The sequence below is a fragment of the Tubulanus polymorphus genome, chromosome 10, assembly GCF_964204645.1.
Source record: "Tubulanus polymorphus chromosome 10, tnTubPoly1.2, whole genome shotgun sequence".
Lineage (NCBI taxonomy): Eukaryota > Metazoa > Nemertea > Palaeonemertea > Tubulaniformes > Tubulanidae > Tubulanus > Tubulanus polymorphus.
Window position 1 is genome coordinate 11,599,003 of NC_134034.1, and position 12,793 is coordinate 11,611,795.

General features: G+C 39.8%; 1 protein-coding gene across 1 annotated transcript in view; it reads right to left on the bottom strand.

Annotated features, from left to right (window-relative positions):
- The window catches only part of LOC141911609 (integrin alpha-PS1-like), a 37,202-nt gene extending 26,567 nt beyond the window's left edge, over positions 1 to 10,635 (bottom strand). The window contains exon 1 of the mRNA XM_074802597.1: positions 10,442 to 10,635. Coding sequence (XP_074658698.1) covers positions 10,442 to 10,635 — 194 coding nt within the window. The remainder of the gene's footprint in view (positions 1 to 10,441) is intronic.
- Positions 10,636 to 12,793: the final 2,158 nt, after the last annotated feature.

A 12,793-nucleotide genomic window follows, 5' to 3' on the forward strand; every position in this document is an offset into this window, starting at 1 on the left:
CGATACCCGATAATCCGGATAATTCCAGATCACATAGCGTTCTACGGCTGCTCCGCCGGTGACCTTGAGAATCTAATAGAACTGGGTTCAGAGTCAACTGTGGAACTGGGTTCAAAGTCAACTGTGGAAGTGGGTTCAGAGTCAACTGTGGAACTGGGTTCGGAGTCAACTGTAGGACTGGGTTCAGAGTCAACTGTAGGACTGGGTTCAGAGTCAACCGTAGAACTGAGTTCAGAGTCAACTGTAGAACTGGGTTCAGAGTCAACTGTAGGACTGGGTTCAGAGTCAACTGTGGAACTGGGTTCAGAGTCAACTGTAGGACTGGGTTCAGAGTCAACTGTAGGACTGGGTTCAGAGTCAACTGTGGAACTGGGTTCAGAGTCAACTGTAGGACTGAGTTCAGAGTCAACCGTAGAACTGAGTTCAGAGTCAACTGTAGAACTGGGTTCAGAGTCAACTGTGGAACTGGGTTCAGAGTCAACTGTAGGACTGAGTTCAGAGTCAACTGTGGAACTGGGTTCCGAGTCAACTGTGGAACTGGGTTCAGAGTCAACTGTAGGACTGGGTTCAGAGTCAACTGTAGGACTGGGTTCAGAGTCAACCGTAGAACTGAGTTCAGAGTCAACTGTAGAACTGGGTTCAGAGTCAACTGTGGAACTGGGTTCAGAGTCAACTGTAGGACTGAGTTCAGAGTCAACTGTAGGACTGGGTTCAGAGTCAACCGTAGAACTGGGTTCAGAGTCAACCGTAGAACTGGGTTCTGAAGAACCACAGAACCACTCGAGCTCGATCCAGTTAAACGACGACACATTGAGATGTGATGGAATGCTAATAACACTCAATTTTCCTTATGTCGGAAAACATGCGAGCGCAAAAATCCACAAATCGCTCGGCCTCGAACGGCGCGGGCGTGTAATAAACTCCATTATAACAGTGATATTCGACCCAGGGGGATGAGTTTTTATCAGAACCATTAGAACCATAAGCGGCAGACGCCGAGCGAATCGACGAGATATTTCACTAGGAATCGCTGAAAATCCCTGACGATTCCCTCGACGCCGCGCGACCCCCCGTGATTAAACGCTATCGTTTCAAAACGCATTTTAAATCGAGTTTGGGAATTAATACATCGAAATAATACATCGAAATGCCGTAAATTGCGTAGAATTCATCTAAATAGAACAGTCATTAAATCGTAAATAGAATAGTTGAAGTTGTCGAGGCGAAAGTGTCGTTTCAGTAGATCTTGTATAAAACTGAGAGTCATCATCACTGACAGCTCAGCGTTCCTTCAGTATGCTGCAATGTTAAAAGGGCCGTATTATGACATCGTGGCTGCTGAACTAACAAGGCTTTCGATCCACCCAAAAAACAGAGTTTAAGCTCGTAATGTTCTATTTGTCCACATCCACTCGATATATTTCAAAACAATTATCAGCATTGATAGAATATTGGCATCCACTCTGGTCGGGACAGCAGATATTTTATAAAGGGTTGGCTGACGATTTTAAAGAGGGGTGGTTGTGAAAATGAAAGAGGTGTGGCCGCCTCTCTAAAACCTGTAGTGGATTGAGAACACTAGAATCGATAAGAGCTATATTTTCATAGCTGTTTCTCAAGCAGAACGAACGGACTAAACAGACTGACCGGACAGACGACTATAATAGACTATAATGGACTAGACTAGGACGGTTGGTTATTACCCGTCTCTCAATAATAATACGCAATCATGTATGATTATGTGATTTTTGGTAGAGTGTCTTCACGCATGCGAAGATCTATAAACAGCCGATCGGTCGGTCCGGTTATCATTTCCCCCCCCCCCCCGGGTTCCTCCTGATCAAATCGACCGGTCTTCGTAAATCTGGGGTAAGTAGTCAGACTTAAGACCGGTCTAACACCGATTTAGTATCATAGCCAACATAACAACTTAAGACCAATCTTAAGATTCAAGACCACTTTTGCAACTGTGCAACTGGGTCATTCTACACGGGGTATCGGGTTTTTAAGCTGATTTGAGTTTGACGAAAGCATTTTGGACCGCGTCCTTGAATTGGCCCGGCCTAGAATAGATACTTAAGCAGTTTAAACCACGTCCTTGAATTGGATTTTAGTATAGAACTAGAACAGATGTAATGTCATATAAAATCCGATAACTGGCTCTCAATCTGCGGGTGTCTGAGTCAGCAATCCGGATTTTTACTGAACCGCTACATAAAGAATCGGCGCTATATAAACACTGTATACTGTAATATCATCTGACATATGAGAGATGAGACGATGAGGGGGGAGTGGAGAGAAGGGAGAGAGTGAGAGGGGGTGAGAAGAGACAGAGTATGAAGATGAAGAGAGAGAGAGAGAGCAATTACATTATTCATAACCCAGCACCGGCGTGCGTAGTCGTTTGTGAGAGTGGTTAAAAATATATAGTTAAGAGTTTTTTTGAGTTGTACGTTCAATATCTACAGGAAACTAGTGCACGCATGCACGCGTGCGTGCGGAAATAGGGTGGCTCCATGCTGCGTGTATTTTAGATTGAGTCTTACTATAAACATCAACCCTTGCGTACTCTTAAACATCGACATATTTTTCCGGTTACGCATTATTTGCAATAAACCGAAGATGTTTTTTCGAGTCAAGATTCGACGAGATTTTCGCCTTGTTTTGAGGGTTCTAAAATCTATCGTAGTAATCAGCACGAGTCCATGGTCCAGTTTTTTATAGCAAAATCATGATTACTTACTTATGCGGAGCTTTCATTTCCCCCAAAAATGGTCCTAAGACTGGTTGAAAGTTGTTATATTGGCTATAGAACTAAAATGGTCTTAGACTGGTCTTAAGTCTAAGCCTTGACTGTGAATTAGCCCCGTCAATTGGTCACGTGACTTAAGTCCCAAGTGGTCTTAAATCTTAACACAGGTCTTAAGTTGGTAGATTTGCTAACGAACTTGAAGTTGGTCTCGGCCCGGTCTCAAATCTAAGCAACATGGCCCCAGGACTGAAGAAATCAAACTGGAGTCGTGTTTTTCACCAAATTTCTAAAATCAGAATTTTTTTGTTGGCAAAAGTTTGATTCATTGATTTTAGTCATTTTTGTTGTCACTGTAAAGATCAGATTTTTTTAGATCACGCAGTGGTGTTTGGCATGCCGTTGGTGTGAGAAGAGTAGATCGCAAACATTCTCTTTGCTCTCTCTCTCGGCAGACGGATTAATGCGTCGAGATAAGAGCTAAATAAACTCCGTTCCGACTGTTCAGAAAATACGGGCTGAGATTGAGCAAGAATCATAGGAAAAAATCGAGGGATTTTTCTATCAGGTTTTTTGTCCATATAGTCACAACTAACATCAGCAACAAGCCCGAAGACCATCTTAGTTCAAATTTCCAAGACCAGTCTAAGACCATCTTAGCCACTCTAACAACCTTACACCAATCTAAGCTCATTTTAGTTCTCTAAACAAGCTAACAGCTTAAGAACAGTTTAAGGTTATTTTGGTTCTATAGCCGATCTAACAACTTAACACCAGCCCAAGACCACCTTAGTTCTGCGAACAATGTTACAAGATGCTACGACCACTTTTGGGCTTAGGCCTCAAATGGAACCGGCCGCAAAATCCAGATTTAAATCCAGTCCAAGCTCAGTTTACGTATCAAATAGATATCATAGAGGGGTATGTGGAGGTGGTGTTCATTTCCAAAAAAATTTCATTCATCAATCAGTCATGATGATGTCATAGGGGGATGATTAAGGATGGCAGCGAGAGCATGTTATATGTATTGCTGTGGCAAGTGAGTAACAGGATAATAATGAAGGAAATGGTGTTAAACGTTTAGAGAAATATAGCATTCATCAAGAGTTTTTAATGTCAGAAATATTTCTCCTCATAGAAAACAGGAATGATTCATTCATGAGATTTAAACGCTAGCAGATGAGACATAAGAGAGAGGGAGAGAGAGAGAGAGAGGGGAGAGAGAGAGAGAGAGAGAGGGGGAGAGAGGGAGGAGAGAGTGAGTGAGTAAGTGAGAGAGAGAGAGAGAGAGAGAGAGAGAGAGAGGGGGGAAGAGCTACTCTTGATTCTTATCGATATAAAATATACAGGCATTTTTTCACAGTGAATTGCTGTTGATTTCTGACACGCGCACAAGCGCACGGCCCGCACCCTGCACCCTGCAGCGTAGCTCGGCGAGAGGAGTTTATTTCTCACTGATTAAAACTAAAAAACACCGACCAAGGTTTATTCAATCAGTCATATATCAGTTCCCTCTCCCCAAAACGACCAGTCCAGATACTGAAATGAGGCCTATTAGAATCTTGTGTATATATGATAATAATTACATGTATACAGGATAATCATCTCAGATACATACGCACATTACTAATAGAGGAATGTGCTGAATGAGTTTATTCAAATAACACTAACTTCCAACTTTAGATAACATAGAGATAGAAAGAGGTGAGGGGGTGAGTGGAGGACAGAGTCGAGAGATGGGAGATAGGGAGGGAGAGAGGGAGAGAGGAGAGGAGAGAGGGAGAGGAGAGAGAGGGAGGAGAGGGGAGAGGGGAGAGGAGAGAGGGAGAGGTGAGAGAGGGAGGAGATAGGAGAGGGGAGAGGGGAGAGGGGAGAGGAGAGAGGAGAGGGGAGAGGGGAGAGGAGAGAGGGAGAGGTGAGAGAGGGAGGAGATAGGAGAGAGGGAGAGGAGAGGGAGGAGAGGGGAGAGGAGAGAGGGAGAGGAGAGGGAGGAGACAGGGGAGAGGAGACAGGGGAGAGGAGAGAGGAGGGGGAGAGGAGAGAGGGAGAGGTGAGAGAGGGAGGAGAGGGGGAGAGGGGAGAGGAGAGGGAGAGGAGAGAGAGGGAGGAGACAGGGGAGAGGAGAGGAGGGGGAGAGGAAGAGGGAGAGGTGAGAGAGGGAGGAGACAGGGGAGAGGAGAGAGGGGGAGAGGAGAGAGGGAGAGGTGAGAGAGGGAGGAGAGGAGAACAGAGGAGCAGAGGAAAGAGGAGAAAGAGGGGAGAGAAAAGGAGAGGGATCTAGAGAGAGAAGGGGAGAGGGGGATAGAGAGAGTGGAGAGGGAAAGAGAGAGTGGATATAGGTAATATCAGAGACGTACAGACTGATGACTACACGCACGAACTGAGAGAAAGTTCAAGAATGTTTCAACAAGGTCATCTCTCTATCCGCCGCCGTACCTCCAGCCTCACAGTTTACAACACACCGTGATGAAAATAGTGCCGGCATTCAAAAAATAGCAGCAGAAACCGTGAAATATGAAATCAACGATAGACTATGTGAACGAAACGGAAATCATTGAGATAAATCTTGAGCTGTTTCATCCTCCTCAAGGAAACACATTGACTGTGAACATGTTTTTTTCCCCGTTAACTACTGTGCATAAGATCGTTAGCATTAAAGTTAATTAAGATAAGGTTAATGAAGTACTAAAACTGGCAGTAGTACTGGTACACTCTCTGCAGGAATGTATGCTTTGTCAACTTCATACAAAGAGTTTTAATATTGTTTATGTTGATCTAGTCAGGCCCCAAACTAATCATTCCTCATTCAGGTCAAATCATAAATTACCAGATAACATTTCATGAAACAACAGACAGCGCGACAGATAGGACACTAATTCAGTAGTTATCAGCCGCAACCGGAAACCGCTACTGGCAGGTGAGGTCAAGGGTGCATCTAATTTCATCATCGGGCGAGCATTTATCCAAAACAATTCTTTCCTCTCAATCGCAAAAATACAACGGCAACAAAAAAGTGTTCAGGGGGGGGGGGGGCAGATCCAGGAACTCAGAATGCAGGGTCCTAAACTTTCTAGGCATAAAGAGGGACCCGAAAGGCAAGAAAAAGGGTTTCAGGGACTCCCCCTAAAAAATTTGAAAAAAAATGTATCATTTTCTGAGCGATTCTAAAACGAAATGACCCGCATAAAAAACCTGGGCAAAGAATAAAATCCTAATTTCATTATCATCGCAATTTTGACTAGGCCTAGCGTTGAATAGAATAAGACGAATTCAAATATCTTCGTTAAATCTGTAGAATAAGATGAATTCAATGAAATATCTTTCTTAAATCTATCTGCGTCGCTCACAGGGGCATTTCTGAAGTAAGGATACAGAATGTAGTACAACTGGATCTGGTATAAACAGCAGCGGTGCTGGTTTTTTTTTCTGTGAAGTAATGAATGAAATATTCTCGTTTCCTCGGTTTATAGTGAAACACATGCATAAAATAGTTTATAGCAGCAGCCGTTTATACGCGAAGAGTGCTTCATACAGCGCGATGTATTATTGTCATCTCGAAATCGGATAACTTTATATTCTGATTTCCCGAGTGAAGCACGTTTTTAAATTGTTCGTAAAACTGGCTTCTGAATCCGTTGAGTTGTTACCGAATAACTGCGCCCTAAACAGGCTTTACGATTGGAGAGCTTTAACAACCATCGATGAAATACTCCCTGAGAGATGATATAAAATCCCTGCAAAGATTTGAAAGAGTCTGAAATGTTTCCTTGAGCTAGTGTAGTTTATTCAACGTTTCGACTTTATCCTAATAGTCATCTTCAGGAATACAGTATTCCTTGAGCTAGTGTAGTTTATTCAACGTTTCGACTATATTCTAATAGTCATCTTCAGGAATACTGTATTCCTTGAGCTAGTGTAGTTTATTCAACGTTTCGACTATATTCTAATAGTCATCTTCAGGAATACTGTATTCATTGAGCTAGTGTAGTTTATTCAACGTTTCGACTTTATCCTAATAGTCATCTTCAGGAATACTGTATTCCTTGAGCTAGTAGCTTATTCAACGTTTCGACTATATCCTAATAGTCATCTTCAGGAATACTGTATTCCCTGAGCTAGTGTAGTTTATTCAATGTTTCGACTATATCCTAATAGTCATCTTCAGGAATACTGTATTCCTTGAGCTAGTGTAGTTTATTCAACGTTTCGACTTTATCCTAATAGTCATCTTCAGGAATACTGTATTCCTTGAGCTAGTAGCTTATTCAACGTTTCGACTATATCCTAATAGTCATCTTCAGGAATACTGTATTCCCTGAGCTAGTAGTTTATTCAACGTTGACTATATCCTAATAGTCATCTTCAGGAATACTGTATTCCTTGATCTAGTGTAGTTTATTCAATGTTTCGACTATATTCTAATAGTCATCTTCAGGAATACTGTATTCCTTGAACTAGTGTAGTTTATTCAACGTTTCGACTTTATCCTAATAGTCATCTTCAGGAATACTGTATTCCTTGAGCTAGTAGCTTATTCAACGTTTCGACTATATCCTAATAGTCATCTTCAGGAATACTGTATTCCCTGAGCTAGTGTAGTTTATTCAATGTTTCGACTATATTCTAATAGTCATCTTCAGGAATACTGTATTCCCTGAGCTAGTAGTTTATTCAACGTTGACTATATCCTAATAGTCATCTTCAGGAATACTGTATTCCTTGATCTAGTGTAGTTTATTCAATGTTTCGACTATATTCTAATAGTCATCTTCAGGAATACTGTATTCCCTGAGCTAGTAGTCTATTCAACGTTGACTATATCCTAATAGTCATCTTCAGGAATACTGTATTCCTTGATCTAGTGTAGTTTATTCAATGTTTCGACTATATTCTAATAGTCATCTTCAAGAATACTGTATTCCTTGAGCTAGTAGTTAATTCAACGTTTCGACTATAACATTAAGTCATCTTCAGGAATACAGTATTCCTTAGGATAATTAGGATTAAGTTAAGTTAAATAAACCACAGCATCAGGAAACCTTTTTCGAATACCCTATAGGCCCATTGGAACGCTTGAATTTTGATTCCGAAAAATATTTGAAACGAAAACTATTTTTCGGGATAAAACTCGACCATGAACGACCGGGTCTCAGGCGTAAATATAGATATTCGTTTGCGTGAATATTTATTGATAATATTTGAGAGGTCGATATAATAGGGACCCATGAGCCGCGAGATAAATATTGAAATATCGAAAAATAAACAAAACTCAAATCACGGGAAATTAAACTAGAATCGCGCGTGTCGTGTCATACAACAAATGGCTGGTGAATTTCTATGAGTAAAAATGACTTTAATTCGAAAATGCTGAATTTCTAGTAAAACCGTTTAAAATGTGGAATTTCTTGTTAAAACCATAAAATAGGTCTCTCGTTTTCTTAAGAGTTTCTATTCAACGTGTTTCTATTCCTGGCTTTTCTAAAAACCAACCAACACTTCGAAAACCGTAGCTCAAGGCTCCCATACTAATAATGGAACATGGTTCCTACAGATAATTTTTTACGGAGATGATTTCCAGAACTTTAGGGGTATTTTAGGGGCCTGAGGTTCAAAAGCCAGAATTTTAGGGTATTTCTTCCCTAAAAAATGGAATTCCGGAATTTTAGGGTATTTTAGGAATTTTAGGGGCTGTAGGAACCATGTGGAACTGCAGAAAGAATTTCTATGAATCAGAATTTTCCTTATTGTTTTTCTTAAAAACAGAAAAACTTCAAGAAGTTACGAGCGAAAACGTCAATGTACAGACAGTATAGCGCGTACAGCGGTGAAGTATGAAATGGCACAGTGGCCTATTAAACCAGAACACAATAGATCAGGTCTCTCCTCTACCCTAGGCTAATTCAGTACAGACATTTTTTTACCTCAACTATTTCCTTCCTAAAATAGAAGAGAGAAAATTTTAAACTACATACACAACGACGGCGTAGAGATCGTACTATAAGCGCAGCCAGACAACTGGCTTAAAAACTGTTTTTAACTATCTTTGTAAGAAAATTGGGCTCAGTCTAGTCTGATTATCCAGAATCAAATCTTAATCGAACCCACACAACTGTGGAACCGGGTTCAAGGTGAAATCAAACCCACAACTGTGGAACTGGATCCAGAGTCAATTTAACCTACACAACTGTGGAACTGGATCCAGGGTCAAATCAAACCCACACAACTGTGGAACTGGATCCAGAGTCAAACTAAACCCACAAAACTGTGGAACTGGGTTTAGAGTCAAATTAAACCCACACAACTGTGGAACTGGATCCAGAGTCAAATCAAACCCACACAACTGTGGAACTGGGTCCAGAGTCAAACTAAATCCACAAAACTGTGGAACTGGGTTTAGAGTCAAATTAAACCCACACAACTGTGGAACTGGATCTTGAATCAAATCAAATCCACATGAATGTGGAACCTCGATCCAGAGGCAAATTAAACCCAAACAACTGTGGAACTGGGTTCAGAGACAAATTGAACCCCCACAAATGTGGGACTGGACTCAACTGGAGACAATAAGCCACACAACTGTCAAATTAAACCCACGCGACTGTGGAACTGGGCTCGCCATACAACTGTGGAAGTGGGGCGGATATTAAGCAGGGAATTCATGAGTAATTTATTCCGGGCAGTGAGTAGATAATTGTGGTGAAATTATCTGTGTTCATTTCCATTGATCTATGATATAATTAATAGATTAGCCTAGTGACTACAGAATTACACGCACACACACCAGTCAGTGAGAGAGAGCGGAGAGAGCAACATTGTCAAATAGTTTCATCATGAGTAACAAAAGCAACTAAATTGACGAGTTCTAATAAAACCACATAAGGTCTTTGTCAACAAGAATTATTTATTGAAATGCATATATTGGTTTTATCAACGTCGACACTAGAATGCTTTTATAGAATGCTTCTTAGTATCAATTATTAATAAGAAATCTTTGTAAGTCTTGTTGTCGTATCGAATGGGGGTCTGTTTGTTTAACGATACCGGTATCAAATTTATGGAGAAGTGATGACTTATCCGACTCGCGGAGTCGTAGTTTATTGAACCCACATCTTGAGTCACCTGTGGGTCTTCCTAGAAATTGTATATTTTGGTTTTCCCCAATACGTTCCCGGAATGGAATAGAGTTGACCGAGCCTACAATATTTTTTAAACTTTATTTACGCTCTTAAGAGTTTTATCAAAACGAAGGTAAATTACTTTGTTTAATTAAACTTAATTACTTCGTGATTTTAATTCCTTATCATTTCAAATCCTACTAATCCATGATTCTATAATATCAAGAAAAATATTATCAATTCATGGTATAAAAACAGCAAAAAGCATCAAAACTGATAAAATCTAAAATCCGAGACGTTTTCAGTCAAATCCGTTCGTTGTTTTTGAGTGAAAAATTTGTAGACCGGTTTTTTAGAAGATTTAAAAATTCAACAAACAGCTGAAAAAAGATCAAATAGGAATTGACAAGCACTGTATCGTGGAAGAAAGACATTATGAACATACTCTGAAAATAAAACAACATTTTAACAGAAGAAGCAAAGACGATATAATATTGGAAGAGAAATGGATGGAACCAGGTCCGGGAGGCTGGGGAGTGATTGACTTTGAGTTTGAGCAGAAGAGATTTTTACTTACACACTTTGATTTGGAGTCGGCGCTCCTAAAGCTATAATGTGTTCCGCTACAGAAAATCCGAAATAAGAATCCGGGTGTCCAGTTTTAATCAGCGGTATATGCGTATCCAGATTAAACGTCAAAATACACCGGTAAAACGTAAATAAACACCAGCAACTTAAATATAAAATCCACCACCGAGCCGTAGCCGCCATGTTTACAACTACTGCTAGCAGTGTGTGTGCGTGTTCGTTAACAGGTGGCAGCACGTGCCGGTCTAATGCCCGCAGGACGGGGCCGTGGCGGGCGCCGGCACCAGCACCGGCACCACCTGTATTTCGAAGAAAGTCTCCAACATAAAAACATTAAAACCGGATATAAAACCATAAATTCAAACTGGAAAGCTTATGATTAACTAAACAGTCTTTGATTTAATTTTCATTAACATTATTTTACAAGATAACTAGAGTTTTGCCTCCCTTGCCTTAACTTTGAGTTTTTCAAACATGATCAAATTGGTTATTTTCTCAAATGTTACATTTAATGCAAGTATTTTGGAGACGTATTCTCTTCTATGCACCATATAGACATTGGTAAACCATGGGTTTAGAGTCCGTATATAGCTAGCACAATCTACTGATTAATTCTGTTCATATATCCTCATTTATCAAGAGACTGCTATAGGGTTCCGAGCTATTTTCCATAAGGACCTTAATGAAAATAGTATTTTATGAACCGGTGAAAAGCACCACAGTGAAAAAGTTGCGATACACGTAACTAAACAATTGAAAAGTTTTAACATGACTGACGAACATGTAGGCCTATGTCGTTTTATTCTTACACAACTAAATCAGTTATTCAAAAACAGTTCAAAATAAAAACATTGTACTACACTAAACCTACAAATACACTCACTCTGAAAAGTGTAAGGTTAACTAATCAATCTTCCTTCTTATAAGAAAACAAAAAACGAGTTTTCTTCATCTTTAAGAGATTTCTTCATAGACTCGACTCCATTTCATAGTAATTCCTCAGCTTTGCGACTGAGGGCGCTTTTCTAATTATTTCTTGTATAAGTTCTTGTTTTTGTTTTTTGATTATGCTACTATGTATTATGTATTCTCTATTTAATGTCATTCTTTAATGTTTTGTCCTGTAAAATTATTGCATGTCTTATCCTATGTATAAATGTTATATACGGCGCAATAAATATAAGTTCAAGTTCAAGTTCAAGTTCAAGTATCGGCTGCATTTTCTTCATTTGAGGCACAGAGGCACAAAGCCATTTCCAAAAATTACGAAACACTAACTAAACAACAATTATTGAATATTCTCATTGTAATAATTTATATTTCAAAATGTAAATTGTGGCACGATTTTACACGAACATATATAACCTGGACGGATCGATATCAACATCTTAAAATCACATTCAAAATAATAAAATTCTAATATAAAATTGCTATGGGTGAAACATGAACTTATTCTAATAGCGTTAAAATGAAGTTGAAAAAGTAGCGAAAATATCCATTCTTACAAAATAGGCACTTTAGATCATGATCCGTTAACTCAAGCCTTAGGCATTTGGCCTGGGTATACTGGAAGCTAAAAACAATAAACAATCTATCAACGAATCATAATTGAAGGTTTAAACGAGGCTCAAGTCTTCCAGAAGCACGAAATTGAGGCCGCGCTTAAAGCATCACGGGCCGGCTTTGTAGACTGGTATTATCTTTAACCCAGGGCTAACTCAATTCATTTTTGATATGATAAGTTAATGTAATGTATAAAAGGATTAAGTAAGTATCATGTGAGGAAGGATTTTAGGGGTGTTCTCGGACGGTCGGACCGGGTTTAAGTTAATAACCAGTCTATAACACCGGCCCCAGTATATTCATAGTATTTTTCATAAAACAGATTAAAAGAAATCACAGCAGTCTTGATGAGAATAAAATATGTAACAGATTCTATAAGTTCCAGATTCCATCAGTACCGGTAGTCAAGGGATCATTCATTTATTACGTACGCATAAAATTTGAATTTTTCAACCCCCCTCCCCCTCTGTACGCAAAATTGGCCATCTAATCATATACATTAAGCATTACAGTACGCAATTGCACTGACCCCTCCCCTGTCCCCTAATGCGTATGTGATAGATGAATGACCCCATAGACTCTAACACTAACATTTATAACCTAATCAACGTAACACAACAAATTGTCGTACGGAACCCGGTTCCACTGTTTGTTATCAATATTTGACTCACAGGTTAAAATCAGTGGCCAAAAACTATTCTCAACTGAAATTCGACCAAGAACTGGTTGTAGCATGATTCTATGCAACAAAAATACACGTTGGTTCGCGCGGAAGTAC